The 20,576-nt window shown below is 43.7% G+C and overlaps 1 protein-coding gene and 1 long non-coding RNA gene across 3 annotated transcripts in view; one reads left to right on the top strand and one right to left on the bottom strand.

Moving 5' to 3' along the window:
- The window catches only part of LOC125978245 (homeobox protein Meis1), a 53,946-nt gene extending 36,057 nt beyond the window's left edge, over positions 1-17,889 (top strand). The window contains exons 9-13 of one of the 2 annotated variants that reach the window (XM_049735418.2): positions 2,451-2,527; positions 12,661-12,719; positions 14,025-14,114; positions 14,444-14,548; positions 17,325-17,889. In XM_049735418.2, coding sequence (XP_049591375.1) covers positions 2,451-2,527; positions 12,661-12,719; positions 14,025-14,114; positions 14,444-14,502 — 285 coding nt within the window. In that variant the 3' untranslated portion in view covers positions 14,503-14,548; positions 17,325-17,889. The remainder of the gene's footprint in view (positions 1-2,450; positions 2,528-12,660; positions 12,720-14,024; positions 14,115-14,443; positions 14,549-17,324) is intronic. The other variant, XM_049735417.2, reaches the window with a different exon arrangement.
- Positions 13,207-15,541, bottom strand: LOC137840784 (uncharacterized). The gene is made up of 2 exons (XR_011087819.1): positions 15,335-15,541; positions 13,207-14,200 (listed from the first exon to the last, which is right to left on the bottom strand). It is a non-coding gene; the product is annotated as an uncharacterized lncRNA (long non-coding RNA).
- Positions 17,890-20,576: the final 2,687 nt, after the last annotated feature.

Genomic DNA, 20,576 nt, shown 5'->3' on the forward strand with positions numbered 1-20,576 from the left:
GATAAGATTACCAGAGCAACACATACAGGCTGAAATCTGATTGGACAAAAATATCCCACTATTGGGACTTGTCTGGCTTTCTTTTTTTCTTCTAGTGAATCTCAAAACTCCAACATGAGCTGTGACTCTGCAAAGGGCTCGGCGAAGGTCTGGCCCTTCCCTCCCCCATTGTAGTTTGATTTGGCAAAGACCCACTTACTTATATTAACACGCAAAATAGCACAGGGTCGGACTGATAAGATGAGGGAAAACATAAGCCTCCCTCGCGTCCTGGCGGCCACATGCTCGCAGCGAGCAAGCTGCGAGTTCTCATGAAAGCGCTTGTATATTTGGAGAAGACGTATCATTAAGATAGAGCAGAGGGAATGGGAAGGAGGAGGGGAGGATGCGCCGAAACTTTCCATCTGCTGCTCTCAAGAACACGCTCCCGCTCTCACTCTCTCGGTACGCCGATTCCAAGCCAAAGGCCATTAGGAGACGCTGCATTACACACCTTATTAAAACTTCACAGTTGTGACGGATTGGACTTCATTTGGCTCGCTGCAAAAGCATGAGGGGAGGATAAAAACATTGTGTGTTGTGTTCTTTGAGAAAATTCCGGGGCGGGTTTTCACTATTTACTCGAGTTATTCTGTTTGCTAACTTAAGATGAGTAATGAGCATAATGTTTTTCCTCACAGAGTCGTAGATGTATGGCAACCTGTCCCTAAATCTCAGTTTAGTTTAGAGTCGGGATCAGCAGCAACTTTAGCTACAGTTGGAGGGACGGTCTGCATGTTCAAGCTGGTTCACGACTTTTAAGAATTTTAGAACGTCCGGTCTAGAAGAAGGAGGCGTGAGATGTAGCTACGCAAATAGGCTACATTTGTTCTGCGTTGTAGCCTGTGGCATGGACCCTTCCCCTTTTCTTGACCCCCCCCCCCCCCATATATCACGAGTGAGACCTTCATGCATTGGCCGCGTTTGGTTTTTTTGTTTTAACGAGTGGACGACGTAGCCAACGCTCACATGACGAGCACCGACATGCTAGCGGCGCATCTTTTTGTATTAATGGACAGCAAGCAAAAGCCTGAACAATGGTGTTTTATGACTTGTGAAGCACGCGGGCGCCAGAGCGGCGCCTCCTATCTGCCGTCATTGCGTAACTTGTGCTTGAATCGGTCGGATTTTTACACAATACGATTTTCTGATATAGAGCATGCTGTACACCTCATACCAAGTTACTAAACAAAATATGCCATGTTAAAGGGCAAGGATCGTAATTAAATAAATATAGTGCAGATAGCTAATAAAATAATATAGACATAGAAAATACAAGGTATGGTCATATAATTTTTTTTTTTTTTATAAAATATTTTGGTCGCAAGCGTATGGCAGCTAGCTAATCTGTGGCTAGTTAACATTTGTTAACGTAGTCGTCTTCATCTTGACTTTCTCCACAACCAGACTTGAACGCACCACACCGATAAATCCAATAAGATAGTATTATTGATGTCGTCGGCAAACTATCGTGACTCGAACATGCTGCTCGAATACACAAACAGGGTGGACAGCATTTTGGCTGGAGGCGACAATGCAATTATAACTTACTGCATGGAATTAGCCTCCATGTATTCCCCCTCCCACTCCTCCTCCTTCCCCACAGCCCGTCACATGGACAAGGGGAATGCTGGAAGCGGAAAAAAAAAAAAAAAAAAGACAGAGTGAGTCTCCCCTCTCTGCTGTCTGCCGCCCTTCAAACAAAACACAGTCCTGTTCATTATGTGGCATGAAAGGCAAAAAAAAAATGGAAATAAACATGCTGGCGCCACACCAATTTTACACATCTGATTGTTGTGTTCTTTGTGTATGAGCTCACACTGTGTCAGTTCACACACGTGTCATGTTTTAAATATGAATTGAAAGGACAGACTCTAGTGTACTCTTCTATGTTGAAATACAAAAAGAGCAAGTGTAATTTCACATTTAGGAATGATTTCTTTTCATACTTCCTAATGGGAACATCCAAACAAGTTCCTTAACTTCTCCGTCCAGTCACACTCAAGGCGAACCGCAAATATCGGGCATGAATGTTGTATTAATTTGAGTCGTTTAATAATTTATTTGAACCTTAGGGTAGGGTGATGATACAACATACATCTTCAATGATTTTTCTTAAAATAAAAAAATAAAAAGTTTGAATTTATTATCGATTTTCTCTAATCAAGAATGATACACTGAATGGTACAGGCTCAAATATATGCATACGTTCCTGTCGATCTTTTAAGAAGTAGGAAAGTTCTCAAAACTAAGCCCAGTCGGATCAAACCATTTTCCAAACAATTTTCGATTTACACTTTGTATTCCGTTCATGATGTAACACTGAGGCAGCATTCGAGCCTATCAGATCAAATAAGCCCCTCCCTTGACAGGAAGTAAACTAAAGTGTGCATATTTTCTTTTTCCTAAAGCATCCGTACCCGTCAGAAGAACAGAAGAAGCAGCTGGCACAAGACACGGGCCTCACCATCCTACAAGTCAACAACTGGTAAGAGAAGCTAGCTCACTCGGCATCACGCGTGTACGATCTCATCCTTCCCTCAGGCCATGCCGGCTGCCGGTGATCGGAATTAATGCCGCCACGCCGACATCAGCCCCCCCCCCCCCCCCATCCTCCGCCTCTGCCCGTTCCCAAACACAGAAACACTCGGCTTACGGAATCACGCTGGTGCGGATCAATCTAAACAGATATGGCCTCAAGTCATTTTCCAAAAAGCAGCTTTAATTAAGAGTCAAACAAGCATCGGAAAGCATTAAAAAATAATAATAATCAGGGCACGCAGAAAGTTAGCTGCGGTGATTAACGCACGGATCAGGCTCGATTTTCACGTGGGCTTGTTTTCGTGTTTTTAATGACGTATATTTAAATCCTTTTTTTAAAGGAGTTGATGAATATTTGATTGGGCTTCACTTGTCTGCGACATTTTCATTAGCTCATGTCAGAAATGAATTTTTGGGGGGATTTAGATCAGGTTCTTTTTTTTATCTCAAAACAAAAATACTTAGCAAATTAGCAAATTCATGACAATTTATCATACTACTTATCACGAGCTGGTTAGCGAATCAAAGCTTCTGTAGGTCTGATTTCAAAATTCAGATCATTCAGAAATGTACACTTTTTTGTAGTTTCAAGTTGTTCCAATTTGGCGATATCTGATTTGAATAATTTTTTCTAAACCTTCTCCTACCTTTACCCTAAATTCTTGACGGTTAATGATGTTTCTTTGAAGATTTGTGGCCTTTCTGTTCAAGATTTTTTTTTAATTAAGATTCTCAACTTGCTGGTTGACTTAGCTTGAAGCAACCTTTTTTTTTTTTTAATTGGGTGCCAAGGTTGACCCAAAATAAGGCTTTTAACCTGAGCTAGCTTTAGAAAAAGGTACAATGAGGGTCTCGTGTTTTTGCGACAAGCTCCTCTTGGCACTTTTCCAAATCCGAGCCTTTCTTAAAATGTTTATTTACATGTATCTGTCAATTGATTTGAATCTCAGTCTGTCTGACTTGGGTCTGTTTCCCTTTTTACACCTCGACTCTAAATCGTTGACTGTAGATAATATTTCTCTGAAGCTTTGCGGTGTTTCTGCTTAAAAATTCAACATATTATTCATTACGACGCTTCACTAGCTGGTTAGCTTAGCTCCAAGCAGCCTCTTTTTTTAATTGGGTGTGGAGTTTGATTCAAAACTAGGCTTTTAACCTGAGGTAGCGTCAGGGGAAAAGGTAGAAAGAGGGTCGTCTTCACGTGGTCGTATCAGATGGATGCCTATCAGCGCACGCTTGCCGTTATTAGCCGCGGCTAATTAAAGGGCCGGCGCGGTCCAGCTAAGCGTGGCCCCCATTTGATCTGTTAAAAAAAATGAATCGTGGCAAGCGAGGGAGAGCCAAAGTGAGATGAAAAGAAGGAAAGAGGAGAAGATAAGGAGGGAGGAGAGGAGATTAATCCCTCTAATGATGTTAACATGATGCCCGCCATTGTTCAACGGGAAGAGCTCCAGAGACAGGCGCTAGATTAGCATGCCAGGCAGTCTAGGGAGAATTCAGCACATGCACACGCGTGCACACTGGAGTGGAATAAGGACCCCAGGGAAGCCCGTGTGGAGGTTATCACATCAGGTGACCTCGCTGAAATCCATCAGGGGATCAATTCTTTTAGCACAGATAAAAGCCAGTGTGTGTGCTGCCTGAATTGCCTTTTGTAGGCGTCAACATGCCCGAAAGCTCACCAAAACGCAGGTGAAAAGGGTTTTATTTTGAAGATGACCCACCCAAAAAAAAATCACTCAGTAGCGTGCCCTGGAAAATTACATGAAATTATCCCTCGACGCCATTTTTGAAATTTGGTGGACTCAAGGATCCATGCCTTAAATTCAATAGGAAGTCGGCCATTTTGGTTTGAAACAGCCAGTTGAAACGACGTGAAAATCAATTGATAGTCGTGCGTTTGAATTGCTTTTACGATATTAAGTCACCTAAATGAAGCAGGTACATAATTTTTTAGCATATTCTCAAACGGCTAAAGACGCACAACCTCAACGTGGGCGTGTGTACAATGCGTACATCGTGGGAGAGTAATCTCTGTTGGTACGTGCGTCCACGAGGGTGGTTAATCTAGAAGGTATTAGCTGTAAAAACCAACGCTCGGATCCAACTGCCTCCTCATATTGTAAAAATGTGTGTTTGGGTGTGTTGTTGTTGTTGTGTGTTTCCATGTGCTGTGACAGAAAAGCGCACAACAGCAGCAAGGGAGGTTACATGAGGCAAGTGAGAAAGAGAGAGAGGGAGATAGAGAGAGAGAGCACTGCCATTTTGTTGGTATGTTGGTGTTGTCGCACTGGCCTGGAAGCTGTGTTGCCATTGGGTGTCGCCATAGCAACCCCCCGGTGATGGTTACCTCCTGACCCTCTGATTTGGTGGAGTCAATTTGCCTGGCTGCCACTCACACACACACACACACATTCACTCACTTGACCACCAATACCGACATTCTGATATACTGTACACGAAGCAGGCCGCATTAATGTTATGGTATTTCGCTTTATGTATTAGCGTTAACCTTGTGGTCTCTAAATCCAAATAATGCGCTTGTTGCAAAAAAAAAATCCTTTCACATCAAAACACTTTAATCCCAAGACGCCAGAATAGACAAAGAATATGAAATCATCAAGCGTCTTCGGATCGGCAAGATGTTATTGAAGTAAGTTAAACTATGACACATCCTGGCTCGCCATGTCCCTCACGTGCACTCGGGCGCCGCGTAGATGTGTTAACACACGTCGCTGTGTATTATTGATGAGGCGGCGGCAGTCGCAAAGCTCGGCAGATTAAATAAGAAATGCTAAAGGCCGGCAAGGGGCGCAGCTCGCTCATGAATTATTGGCACGGCGACGCCGCACCGGGGAGGTTTCCCCCTTTGAACAGGGAGGGGAGGGAGGGAGGGAGGAACACTTTACATCACCACCTTGTCCTTAAGGGGACCTGTGATCAGTCGCTGGCCTAACTGACGCTTCTTGAAAATATTTCGGGGGGATTATTCAAAGCAAAATCCCTGAGAAAATAATTGAAAAGAAAATACAGTAAGGCGGCGTGAGCAATGATGACTTCACCGCTCCCGGTAATGCGTTTCCCACAATAACGTGCCAATCGTCTTAATTACACGCAGACGTTCTTTTCCCTTACGCACGCGAGTATTTCTCATGTTGTCAATTGCGTGCTGTCATTCTTCTCATCTCCTTGGTGTCATGAGGCACGTGCGGCGGGAACACACTCGCACACCAGGAAGCCGCGCTTGTGTAACAAACACACATACGAGCCGAGGAGATTTTCCCTAAGTTGCGCTTACACGCTCTGCTGATGTAAAAATCAATGCGAGGGTCATCAGGTTTCTCCTTCCTGGGCGCAATTTAATCACGGCCCTTTAAAAGGCGGCGTTTGAGCCATTGTTTGGTCAATAAGGCCGCTTTTAGCAACATCTTAAGAGCCGGGAGAAAGCCAGCGCGGGCTACTTAAGCCGGGAGGGGCCCATCATGGTGTTTCTGGAAGGACCAGAACCTTTTATTATGTACACAGTTGCATTAAACAAATATACACACACAGCTCTCCACCAAGCGTGACCCAATACTTTTGTCCATTCTTTGTACTTATCTTCTTAGAAAGGGTTGCTGACGGTAAATGTCTTGGTAATGGATGGACGTCATAAGAGAGAAGAGGAGGAGGTTTTATTACATTTCTGTAGTCTTACTGTATTAAAAAAAAAAAAGCGTGACTTCTGGTTTATCAGGATTCGACATCGCCTCCCGGGGAATCCCTCGGCCCGGCTGATGCTATCAAACCCGGCAATAACAATGATTGTGAAAAGGACACGTTGTCGAGACTAGTGTGCAAACAACTGGTCCGGTGAGTCTGGTCATTGAGTTCAGGCTTGCTTGTTGGAATGAGATGATGCCTACTTCTAGTTAGTCAGCCGACGTATTTTTATTGGGAGAACATCAAAATTTCCACTCTTGGAAGAACTGCGTTAGAAAAGTGTGACACACAACGATAGAAAGACAATAGTGTGCATTTGCGCAAGAGTGTGTCTGTGTGTGTGTTATGAATTCTTCTCCTCGCTACTCATAAATCATCTTCATGGCGCGCCAGCCCGCCGGCTCACAGCCTGGCCGTGAAGTGAAGATTATCAATTCATGCACGCGTATTAAAACCAATACTGTCATTTTTTTTGCGCTATTAATAACGACGCTGTTTAGCACGGCCTCTGCGACGAACTCCGCTTTCTGCATTCATCTGAGGACGCTATGACCAATTTCACCGTCGCCATCATGGACGGAGGTAGAGCGGGTTACCTGCGAACACACACACACACACGAAAGTGCACAGATTTAACAAGCAGACTTGTTGCTAGGTGAAGCAGGGGTCACCTGACTGGGCTCATGCCAGGCTGTTATTAGTCAGGAGGTCTTGCTAGCTGTGTTTATACATGCGAGCAATATCTCATGCACACACACAGTTGGATCCAACTCCCGCTAACAGTAGGCGGAGGATTACGTGCATGCGGTGCGGGGAAACAGAAGAAAAGTGTGAAATTTAAAAGGGGCTTTAAAGTGAGATCTGCTGTGAGGGTCAACTAATCCCCCCCCCCCGCCCTCACATACACACACATAGAAGATACACACTTATCAAACACACACTCCATGCGCCGTTGCACCGCCATGCTTGAGTTTGGCGTCCATTGGAAGTGGAGTGAAACGAATGCTAAACTGGTTTACTGAGTGGGAAGACAAGTTGGGCAACACATGTATGTCCAAAGACGTACGTTTGTGTTCATGACAGCCGGCTGCTTAAAAAGGAAACAGGACTCGGAGCGAGAAAGACAAAATCCTGCTGGCCATGTTACCACTTTCTGTTGAGTGAAAATGAAAAAGGTAGCAACCAATCACGGCTCAGGGGCATCATTTGGATTAAATTTTATAATTTTATAGATAAAGGATACTATTTATAGTCACTGAGGAAAGTTAAGGGGGATGTAAAAAAAAAACTATTTCAAAAAATAATTGAGAAACCCTTTTATATTACTATTATTTTATATAATATTAATTTGTATACAAGAAATTCTACAGACATGTTTTGAATGACAGAAAAATTGGCTAGCTCCGGCCCATTCGGAATATTCCGGAAAACAAACAGGAAACTGAATGGATGAGTGCTACGCCCCACAAATGTCAGCACGTCTCACACGACACACACATGTACACACACACACACCACTTGATTGCAGTTAGGCAAGTGCCCAGTTTTGGTCGCCACGGTAACCCCAATAACAAATTCACAACATGATGTCATTCTCATATTGTACTGTATATAGACATCGCACACAAACTGTTACAGGAGACATTTTTGAGGCAAATGAAGAGAAAAGCTGGTGTAGCCTCAAGGTGGTGTTTTGTGATCGAAAAGTAAAACAGGTAGGGAAGTTATGAGGCGCTGGAAGGGATGCTGTAGGGCAAACACCTCCGTGTTTAAGGCAAGTCGACACAAGCTGAAGATCGTATTCAAAGAAAGCATTTTTTATCAACGTGTGTGCGCGCAGTTTTAGCAGTGTTGCTAATGATAGCATAATATTGTGTCTCATCTCATTATCCCTCCATTATGTTGTTAATCTGTCCAAAAAATGATAGATGTTTCTTTTGTCTTTTTTTTTTGTCTTCCAGTATATTACTTATCAAGCAATCGCAAATACTGGATATTATTAATATCTTTGTTCATGATATTCATGGCTGCAAAAAAAAAAAAAAAAGTACGGCTTTTAAGTTATTCTTTACCTTGTGTGTGTGTTTTCCACCCCTGATGGTGATTTATGTTCTGGTGTTTTGCTGTCAATTCATATTTGTCCCTGACGATAAAGTATGACTGATTATCTGGTTTCTTACACTTTGTTAATGTTTGTATTTCAACTGCGCGCTACTAAATCCCGTCATGTGCAGCTGCTATTATGCTAATAAATCATCCCCTTTTTCCCGGCAGTATAAAGGTTTAACCGGTTTACTGTTAGTTTGCGAGTTTAATGCGCGAGCAGGAAGCACATGTGGGCAAGGCGTTAATTGCGGTTTGAGGAGCAAACAATGGATGTCATCGGCGCGCTGACGAGCCCACGATAAGAACCCACGCCGAGTCCTCGCCTTCTCCTTTTTACTCTCTTAAATCACCTTGAATGGCAGCCGACGGCGAACGGTTATTTTCAGCTCTCCGAGATTTTGAATATGCATATTGCACCTCTGTTGGCGTGCGCCCAAATAGGCCAAATAAGTCCCGCTCAGTGTGTGTGTGTGTGTTTGGTGAATTTAAATGAGAGAGCTTGCCGCGTAACCTTTTGTATCTCCAATCTGCATTTTTCCACCAGCTCGTTATTAAATTACCTCCCCGATCGGTCACAGCGCCGAGGCAGCTGATGAAAAAGACAATTTCTTGCTTTTAATTGGCCATTTCACGTGCGCCGCACGTACACCTGTGCGCGCCCGTCCGTGCATGCGTGCGGAGTACATGTGTGTGTGATGTCATGAGAATAGGACATTAAATTGGCAGTCGCACTCAGTTCCAGTTTCTTTGTAGACCAGGGATGAGAAATTGCTGCAGAAGTCAAACACAATCTGATTTGTTTGGATTACAAAGTCATTAAATTCCCCTCATAGGAAATAATGGGAAAATACTCAAAAGAGAAAAAGAAAGTACTGTAAACTAACTGCTAATTTCCACATTTTGAATTGGGCTATTTTAGCCACCATTCCAAAAGAAAAAGTTTTGAATGTATTTTTTAACACAAAAAAATGTATAAAGGTATTTTAGTCATTTATTTTTTGCTTCACATCGTGCTGCTCCTTTTGATACATGAAGTACTTTAGTAAGTTTAGTTCTTCACATTTTTTTTATACCTTGCCGTGGTACCAAAAGGCAAAAAGTGGAGCTACGTTGAAGTATGCACCACAGCTTCCAGGCGTATTACCAACCCCCCCTCCTCGGAAAATGTTGGTGTATCTCCAAGTTGTACACACTTTGAAGGCCTTGAAACGTTGAGGTCTCTCTGTATTCTGGAGGCGCATCAACAAAGACCGCATGGCGTTCTTAGTTGTGGCGCAACACATGGACAGCATGTGTGTGTGTGTTTGTGTGTGTGCCCCTGCTGGGACTCCAAACTCCAGGCGCTTTGCTCCCACGACGAGGCTACGGGACTCCATTTTTATTTGGGGTCACCCCCTCTCACCACGTTTTGGGCCAAAATAGCCCGACTATTGTGGCTGCACTTGAATAGTGAGCCTCATTGTGTTTTTTTTTTTTTTTTGCCTTGGGGGAGGCCGTAAACAACGGGCATGTGCGGTTGGCTCGGGGGGTCGTGCGAAGGTGAAAGAGGAGCTGGCCGTTTACTCCTCGCCTTCTCATTCGGCGCGGCTTGTTAACGCTCGCAGTGAGAGTGTCTGCTTTCCTTTTTTTTTTTTCTTTTTTTTTGTCCGTCATTCTGCCTCTCGTTCCCCCGGCTGCTATTATGAGAGGCATTTTCTCCTTTGTTCCAGGCCCCATGGTGCATCTGGCCTCCGATACGGGCACGTCGGGGACAGGAAGCTGGCAGGAGGAGGGAGTGGGCGGGGGAAGGGGGGGGGGGTGTCCAGTATGAGTCAAAACCGGACCGCCACTTTCCACCAGAGAAGGGAGGCATGATAAGGAACGATAAAACAGCCTCAGAAAGCAAATACATTAAAAGCTTTTGGTATCCAATATTTATATTCTTTTCAAAATTGTTAGCAATATCATTGACAACTAGCTTTGGAATGCTTCCAACGGCAAGATTTCGTGATATCGATATCATTGTGCAAAGCATCACGATACCGTCAAATTTGATATCATCTCCACACAATCTAGGATGAACAAACGCTCGGCTTTCTAAGAAGCGCACCTTGCCGAAACCTCCCCCGTCAGTGTGTTTGTGGACGTGTCGCAGGAAAGAATATAAAAAGGAGGCTTTAAAATATATATGGGAGGGGGGGGGGGGGGCGGGGGTAGGAGGTCAACAGTTAGCTAGCACTGGCCCACGTTTGACCTTCTGTAAAGGGCCCGCAGAGGAGAGGAGTTAGAGGAATGCTCTTCGACGCTCCCATATCTCCCTCAGCGAAACAGGCCCCCATCAGGGAGGGTTGGTTGGGGGGGGGGGGGGGGGGGGGGGGGGGGGTGGTTGGTGATAAAACTCCAGACGTTCCCTCATTTGATGGTGCTCTGCCATGTCAGTCCATTCTCGCATTCCTCCCTTGCTGTCCTCACACCCCGAAAACAGACGCAGAATTCCCCCACATTTTATTCCAACAAAGTTCCAAACATAGCCCCCCCCCCCCCCTTTTGGAATTCTTGCTGAAGCCAGTTTGACTAAGCAAGATGAAATTTGGAAGACATAAGTAGTAAATGGTAAAAAAAAGTTTCTGGAAGCCACGTCTGAAAAGTCAGAAGACATTTGTAGTCTGCCATTTTGGTTCATTTCCTTCAAAAAATATTTTTTCAATTTCAACCCGTTTTAGATTAATTCAGTACCGTTTCCAGGAGGATCTTTCGAAGCGAACCTCTCCCACCAAAAGATTTTGAAAATTCACATTGCAACATGAAACGTGGTAGACACGTTTATCGTAAGTAGAAAAAAAACATGTTTGGCAAATTGGCTCAAAGCCGTCATTGAAAGACAAACAAAATAATCAATTCAGGATTTTTTTATCTTGCTACCAAATTTGAAGCATGTACACGAGACAAATGGGCGACACAAAATTACCAGAATAATTTGTTTTTGCGTGTGGGTGGAACACAGCGGCCAAATTTGATGACTCGTCATAAAACACAAAACGCTAATAACTCAAGCCAATAACTCAAAGTGCAGATTTATTTTTTTGTTTTCCTTATTTGGAGCCTAAACGGCGCCTAATCTTGTGTCATCTCGCGTTTGTTTTTTCTGTTAATTTGCCGGCACTTTTTGTATCCAAAAGGAGACACGTCCCTTCGGTAATGAGGGGTCAAACACCGCCCCCCCTTTTGTTTTGCTTCTCTGCTCCCGCCGCTCTCCGGGATGGGGCGCTTTAAATGCTCCCCTTTTCTTGGGGACTTTTTGTTTCCTTCGTTTTGGCTAATGCTCCCCTTTTAAGACGTGAAATGCAAGAGTCCGCTGGGGGCAACAGCAGGAACACATAAATCAAGTCCCCAAATCCCCGAGAGGCCGAGCTCTCCCCGGGGTCATTGCACTGGTCAAAGGGTCGATTCACCAGGGGTTAGGTCACAGCGGGTCACTGTGTGTGCGTGCGTGCGTGTGTTTTTTGTGAGTGAGGCGCTGAGAATGAACAAACAGCAGATTTAAACACAGGCGCTTTTACTAGACTTTAAATTCTATTTTTATTTATGATTCTCCGGCTGTCACATGACTAGTTCTCCATCATTGGATGTAGTTTTCATTTCACATTTTATTTTTGTATTGACTTTTTTGCGGGGGAACCATTTCATTTTATAATGATGCAAATGATAATTCAAACTAAACTAAAACAAACTGTGTAAAAATATAAATTATATTATTATATTAATGCATTTTAAAATCATTGAAATTATTTTTATATCATATATGGAATCTTTTTTTTATTGAGTACAATATCCTTTCTGCGGTTACTCCAATACAAAAACAAAATCCCAAAAGATTTATTACTGTGGAATAATTTCATGATAGTTCCTAATAATTGAACCATTCTAATAAATGAATTTGTTCAGTGCCTGGCTGGGAGACGTCATATGTTTCTCCCGCCTCAATTGAAATTAAAATATGTTAATCCTTGACTTGGGATTAACCCCACTTCACTATCAGTCCATTGCTTCGATTCCCCCTTTCCTAAATTTGTCTTTGTTGTTGTCTGCAACGGTTGGGCGTAATAGCGCCACCTGTTGCTTTGCTCCTTTTCCAGTGTTAATTAAACGTGCATTTAAAAACAACATGAACTAGATGTTCTCAATTTTGACTGTTGTGTGTTTTCATCTTGACTTACAAGCTTTTCAAGGTCGCCCCTTTTAATCTTGTTCCCCTCCCCCCCCCCCCCCCCCCCCCTCCCTTTCCTCCTCCAGGTTCATCAACGCCAGGAGGAGAATAGTGCAGCCTATGATCGACCAGTCGAACCGCGCAGGCAAGTCCTTTAAAGTTGTTGTGCTCGTTTGGCTTTTTGGCTCCAGACCTCCTTGGGGAACTCGCCCCCGTCAGCTTGTCCCCATTTGTGGCCGTTTTAGGGAGCGGTTATCCCCCCCCCCCCTCCCCTTTACACGGCTTAGTTTAGGCTGCTGTAAACTTTATTACCTGTAATAGGGGTGAAAGGTCAGGGCGGTATTAGGGGCCGCAGTAAAGTTCAAAGGCATCCAGAGGGGCCGAGATCTTGCTTCTGCTCCAGTTGACCCACTGACGGCCTCAGTGGGAGCTAAGTGGATTTCTATGAGGGCGTCACAATGGGCCAAGCGTTCTCGGGTTGCACTTAGTTGTGCGAGCCCCCCCGCCCTCCCTCCTCGATTTATGACGTGCACACTTTGTGTTCTGAGGCCAGCTGTTTACATTAAAAATGCAACAACGTCCATTTTGGGAAATAAATGTACACCATAAACAAACAAACAAAATCATCCTAATATGTTTCATTGGTTTATTTGGAAACGACAACAACACCTGTTGGAATCTGAAGTAAACAAGGAGATAAAACAGCGAGGAAAAAAAATAGCAGCACTTATTTGTACCTCGGAATAATTAGAGAAAAACTATAAAAAGCCAAAGACAACAACAACACCTGTTGGGTGGCTCACCTGAGAATAGACCAAAAAAAAACAAAGCAAAACACGCACGCACAAAAAGACAATTAGATCCTTTTTGAATCTGTTAGAGGACCTAAAGAAAGAAAAGAGAGCAAAATTAAAAACCAACAACAAATATGAGTGGGGGTGGCAGGAAAATAAGAGTAGCAACAAAAACTCATTGGATTTTGACCGAAATTTTGTGGAAAAAATACTGGCCAAAAGTTGCTCCCATTATTTCCTATGACGGGAATCAATGTATGGATTCTCCTGCAGCGATTGCTCGTGTCTGTCTCCATCCTGCAGACTGGAACTAATTGAAACTGGCTGCTTATGTACACGCCGTCCACAAAGTCGTTTAATGAACTACTGCCAATGTGTGTGTGTGTGTGTATATATATAAATATTTATATCCATATTATTTTTAATGCAGTGTGTGTTGCATGTGTGCGCCATTCAAACCTCATTAAAGCCCACCAGGAGCTTAGCGGTATAAAAAGTCCGTTACAAGACAGCGGGCTCTCCGCTCCATCTCGTGCGTGCAGTGGTCAACAGATGACCCTGCTTCGGCCACTCAGCCTTAATTACAAGCGCTAATTGATCACTCTGCCCCCCCCGCCCCACCCCCCCTCCCTGATCTCCTCCATATACACACGCAGTAAGTCAAGGAGCTCCCTATAACCCAGATGGCCAGCCGATGGGGGGCTTCGTCATGGACGGCCAGCAGCACATGGGAATCAGACCACCCGGTGAGGAATTTGATGTTCTCGTTCTGTCGTCGTTCACCTGCCATCGTGCAGATCGCATCTTCAAGATGATGGAGATGCGGCAGCTCCTGAAATAGCATGACTTCATAGCATGACATCATACTTAGCATGGTGTCATAGTATGATGTCATTCTTCAGGGTGACAACATTGTAATGTGACATCACAGAGCGATGACATCAGCTTCGCTTTGTCGTACGCAACGTCGTGGTCGTGTGCCACGCAACACTCGTCAGGATGACATCATGAGGATGGGGGTGTTGACATGGTAGCATGGCAACACACTGACTGGTTTGAATGTGCTGTTTCACAGGACCAATGGGCGGCATGGGTATGAACATGGGCATGGAAGGTCAGTGGCACTACATGTAGCCCCGCCCCCACCCCGGGGGTGAACAATCGCAGCAGTGACGCGAACGTAAGTCTGCCATCTAATGCTTACATATATTTTCATTTTTTTACTGTTTGCACAACAAAATAAGTGAGGATTATTTTTGCAAAGAAGTCCAAACCCAAAAAACAGGTGAGGTTTGGCACTGTTTTTTTTTTTTTTCAGTTGACAGCAAGTGACAAAATGGCCGCCCAAATATTTTGCTGCTTAACTTATACTCTACAAACATAATATTAATGACAATGTAGTGGAAGCACATAAAATATTGTCAAGAAAATTGTTGACCCTTTTTTTTCCCCTCCAATCTCTTATTTTCTTTTTTCTCTCTCTCCATCACTACCTTCCTCCCTCCCTCCCTCGCTCGCTTGTCTCGGGGCCAAATGGCCTCCCACGTCATTCCGGGACATACTGTACGGGATACGGCGAGCGGTCGCTAGGGTCGTCTCATGTTTAGAAAGCGCACACCAGAGCGTCTGGCAAATTTAAACATAAAATGTTTTTGTGCACGCCGATGTATACTGTATGTGCATGCGGTAATAGGATTACTGCTGGCACAGGGAAGTGGGGGGGGGGGGTGCAAACTAGTGCAAAAAATGGAGGAGGAGGAGGTAGCCAGCAGGCTATGGAGCTTAACGGGGCCTAATTGACTCGATCCAAATTAAATATGCCGTCAGCGGAGGTGTGACCAATGGATTTGACTTATTCAGTTTACCAAAATGGACGCCATTAACCCCTACGTGGAGTGTGCCGCTATTCCCCCCCCCCCCCAAAAAAAAAAAAACAAAGAGTCTCATCGTGAGGAGATGTACTTACGGATATGCTGTCTAGATTTTGTGTGCGTGCGTGTTGGGCGTGTCCAAGTCAAACGTCCCTCCTCCTCCCTGGGAGCAGCTGCTCGCCTTCCCAGCAGACCCCGCTTTAAACAGCCTCAATTTGCCTGCTCAATCCCGTAATTGGGCCACCAGAGGAATCCCGGCCCAGTCAAGATGAGCAAGAAACATGGAGGGAGACGGGGAGGGAGAGTCAATGACGAGGGGGGAGGAGGAGGAGGGGGGGGGGGCACGATGGAACGGACCAAAGGGAGGATGAAAAGGGGGGGTGGGAGTCTTACAGCTTCATCAGCTTGTATTGGTGGCGTCTTTTCTAGGTCAATTAAACGATGAAAGTCTTTTGTGAGCAATTAAATTAATAGCGTATGATGATGGAGTGGGGGGGTCATTATGTATTCCAAGCGTTTTTCATTAGCTTCTTCTGCTTCTTCGTCGTCGTCGTGGTCTTCATTGCCACATTCAAGCCAATTAGTGTTGCTTGGTGACGGTCCAGTTGGAGCCCCCTCCTTGTGAAACAATACACCTGTCAGCATGCATGAAGTCGGACAAGCCAAGCAGAAGACACCCCCCCTCCCCACACACACAGGCACGCACGCTCTTTGAACGCCGCCGAGGTGACTCGCATGTCACCTTTGGCCCCGTTTGCCGTCGCCGAAGATACTCCCCGCCCCACTCGGGAGCTAAATTTGGTTTTCTTATACAAAATAAAATATGGATGCTTGCTAAAAACCTGTCAGACTTTTGCAAACTTACTCAAACACTCAAAACAAACAAAGCTATTTCATCCATTGTGCTTTTTAAATAATAGTTTCGGAGTTTAGCATTTGCTGATTTTTCATTTTCCTTGATCTCTTGCCCAAATGTATGTTGGGCGCCGGTGAAGCCCCCCCCACCAAATGTCCGTCCCCCATCTCGGCTGGAGACGCTTTTGTCCCCCAGCCCCGGCTGCAATCATTAAGCGCAAATTTGTTAACCCTCGGGCCGAGGGGTCGAGATGCGGCCCCGCCTCCTCCCCGCCATTAACTTCCCTTTCTGTTGGATGAACTTTTACTGTTAACGAAGGGCGTGCCCCCCCTGCTCCCTCCGTATTGTCCACGTGAATGCTCGTCCCCGTTGATTCGGCCCCTGCGGACCCCAACACGGGAAGTCTTAAAGCCTTGCGTATTGATTGGCTTATTAGCGAAAAACCTTATTAGCAATTTGTGCTCCTTCAAGCTCTTTATTGGGACTCGGCGTCCATTGACTTCACACCCATCGACTTTCGTAGTCAGCGTGTTCTTGTTAAGCGTGCAAAAGATGGATTTTTCTTTTATTGCCACATTTACATGCTCTGCTTTGGTAGCACAGGTGACCTTTTAAGAACAGGAAAACAGTCTTAAATGGGATTTTACAAAGTGTGAGGCCTTAAATATGTTATGTCGTTCTTAAATCCAGCTTTCAAAGCTATTAAAAAAAGAAATGCCGCAAATACATTAAATGTTGCCATATGTCAATAGTAACAGTTTGCCAGCGCTTTTTGAATTCACTCCTTACACAACAAAAAATTTAACCATTACAAAGAAAAATACAACTTTTTTGTCATGAAAAAAATCCACTGCTTGGCAAAACAAAATACCCAAGAAAAAAAATATTTATATATAATTTTTATTTTTTAACTACTTATTTTTAATTAAAAATTCACTTATATTCTCCGAAATTTAATTTATTTAATAATTTATTTAATGTAATAATTTATTTATTTAATAATTTAATTAAATTTAATAAATGTAATTTATTTCCACATATAAAAACCTATTTTCGTCCTTTCAAATTTTAATGTTGCACTTGCACAAATCAAACTTTTGTCTCATGGAACGTGATATTATCATCCAACCAAACCTCCTTGACACGATTTTCAAATCCCTTACAATCTGCTTCTCGTTAGCATTAGCATTGATTAGCATTATTAACCGTCTCTTTTTGTGTGTGTTCAGAACCGCAGGGCACAGCAGGAGCTCCTGTCACACAGAGGCGTCCGTACGGATTTACGGGGACGGGATCCCCTTCGTCCCGACCGCAAAGCCGACCATCTTCCTTCCTGCACACTTCCGCTACCCCTTCCACTTGTTTATTATCACCCGGCCTGACTTCAAGGCTCCATGTTGAGCCCGACTCCCCGAAAAGTCCAGACAGACCACGCCCCCGCCCCAGTTTGTGGCCGCCACCATTCGGACCCTGTTGAGACTTTCTGTGGCGCTCCTCGAAAAAAAAAAACTGATGGATGAGCAGGACCACGGCAGGAGACGGGCGTGAGAAATAGCCAATGTCTATAAAATTGACTGGACACTTAAGAAACCAAAAAAGAAGGTGCCCACTTCAAGAGAAAAATCAAGAGAAATAAGGCTGGGGGGGGAAAAGACATGAAAAGTATATGGAAGCAAGCAAATATACTGTCAAGTGGTGGCAAACCATGCTGGACTCTCACAACAACTATTGTAAATGCTATTGTATTGTTCTGCATATTATGTTGTTTCTAATAGAGTTCTTTTTTTTTTAAAAGGCCTCAACTCATTTTTCCCTGCTTCCATTCTTTAAACGTCTTTATACACTTGAGACACTCATGTGCAGAACTATATCAGGGTAGGTATCCATCTTCCATCTGAAAAACACAAATACGTATATTGAGAAACGATATAGTCGTGGCCAGAGAGTGTAAAAAAGGGGTGGCCGGGGGTACACGTGGCCACCATGTAGCTACGCCCCTGGATTCTAGTGAGGATGAATGGATGGATGACATTCCTCTTATCACTTTATGCATCTTTTCTTAGAAGGAGTTCCGCAAAAATACTTGGGTACTTTCTTGTTTGACTTATATCTGTATTTTTGGAGGGGGTGGCAATTTATTCAATACAAAGGGCATTTGTCTTGAATAAATTGCCACCCCCTTCAAAAATATGACTATTCATCCAACACCACCTTTTCCCTGAAGAAAGATGGGCTTTAGAAAAGGAAAACAAAATTGTTTTCATGGAATAAAATTTCCCAAAAAGTAAAACTTGCTTTTCTACGAAAAAAAAAGCCAGGACTTTTTTTTTTTCTCCCAATCATTCAGTATTTTCCAAGAAAGTTTTTGTTCCTTTGGGGAAAGAAAAGACACTTTTTCAATTTAGCTGACTACTTGCCTTTTCTCATCATGATTATTATTTTTTTTTTTAAATCTCACACAAGTAAACAGGTTGGTTCTTCCACGCACATTGAGACGCTGCACTTTAAGCACCACGTGCCGAACTTCATTGCCACTTTCAAGTACTTGCACGTACCTGCGCCTTCCAAATGTTTGGACTGCTTTTGAGTGGGCACGTTCGTTTTTAAAAATCCCAAGAACAGATCGGCAGTGCTTGGCGTTGCGAGCACTTTGAGGGTCATTAGTGGGGCGTTCTGCTTGGAGCGGAGGAGACGGTGAAGGAAAAATTCTATAAGGCCGTGTTGGAGCGCCCCCTATAGGGAGGTTGTGGCAATGTGCAAGCGCGGAGCAGAAACGTGCACTCGGATGAGGAGAACTCTGTCAATTAAAATACATTTATCAGAAGAATAATGCAACTTTCTCTGACACGTACGAAAAGACTCCCTTTACAGAAATGTATTAGCAAATACAAGTTATTCAATTTTTAAGTTCAAAATTAAAAGGCAGTAAAAATTATTTTAATCACCTTGATTACTGATGCATATTTTTTTGCAATATATATTTTGTGTAATTGGACAATTATTTCATATTTATTTTTGCAGCAATGTCATTTTTAAACATATGGTAGTTCAGTCTTATGCCAATATTGCATTTTTTATTAGCCTCACGCCATTTTTTAAAGTTATTTCCTATACTTCCCATTGACAAATAATGTCCAGTTGAAATAAACAGTGACGAAATATCTTGCGCAGTAACTCTTAATAATAATGTCAAAATAAAGAGCGTCACACATCGCTGACCTACATTTCAGCGTGATTGACATTCTCCTTTCAAAGTCGTCTTTTTTTATGAAACACTTTGAAAACGGACGGCGCATGTTGTATTTTTTAATACATTATCACTTCTTTTTCTGTTTCATCTAACAAAAGTTTTTTTTTTTACTTGCACGTATATGCGAGGCATTGTGCGATCCGTGGTCACTCCATTAGGTACACCTGCTCAATCGAACTGAAAAACTCAGCCTAAAATATTGAATGGCCTTTTGGAGACAGACACAAAACAGAAATGCTAACTTTTTCTACAATCTAGGAAAAAATCTTGAATGATAATGTACTTTTAAAAAATAATGATAACCTATTTTTGGTCCCAAAGTTATATTTAAATAATAACTTGCAAATTAAAAATTAAACCTGATTTCTTATGAATAATAACGTGTTCTTTCTTTTGTTCCACATTTCGAAGATGAGTTCATGAGAGTCTTCTATGCAGGTGTGCTCTTGTGAAAATCTTTTCGTCACCATAAATGTGAATTGCTGATGCCAATCACTGCTTGCCAATGTGCAAGTGATTCCCACGCATGAGCAAAACACGTTGTGGATACTGCAATTTTTTTTTTTTTTTTTTTTGCCCAAAGGTCAGGCGGGCGGCAGCTGCCTTTGAAACAAAAGGAGCAGGCAGAAAAGGCAAAGGAGGCCGTGGGCCGGGTGGGGGCCATTTTGGATGTCATCTGTCTCCTTGGCGATGGCCGGAGGGGTGTGGGGGGGTGTCCCTCCGAAGCCCCTCGGGCCCGAGCGGGAATTGTTTGCGAGGTGGCTCGTTTATCAGCGTCACCTCATAATGATGGGCCCTCGCTGCTCCTTATTGATGTGTGTGACTGCGTTACTTCATCAGGCTGGGATCGATGGAGTGCGCGGTGGGCGGGGTCATGCCAAATTCAAGCTGGGAATTTGAGATTGCGAGCCACCACGTCTTTAGGTTGTAAGTTCAAATCAGGGTTTCTACTTAATGCTCCAGGTGACAATGAGTTTCGTGGTATGGTTAAATACAATTTGGTGTCTATCTAAAGTAATGGTTTCAGGTTTGGATAGTGAAGAAGCTGATGTGGCTGTAGAAACTGTCAAAGATATAAACGTGCTCACGTCCCGGGTTTGGCAACTGGGTGCACAGTGGCGCCATTGAGCGCAGGCCGGCCGGAGGCCTCCCAAAGTAAACAGCGAGGGGGCACGTCTGGTGTGTGTGGGGGGGGGAATCTCAACTCCAGCATTGCACTGACAAAGCTAGC

This window comes from Syngnathus scovelli, chromosome 12 (genome assembly GCF_024217435.2).
Source record: "Syngnathus scovelli strain Florida chromosome 12, RoL_Ssco_1.2, whole genome shotgun sequence".
In the NCBI taxonomy this organism is placed as follows: domain Eukaryota; kingdom Metazoa; phylum Chordata; class Actinopteri; order Syngnathiformes; family Syngnathidae; genus Syngnathus; species Syngnathus scovelli.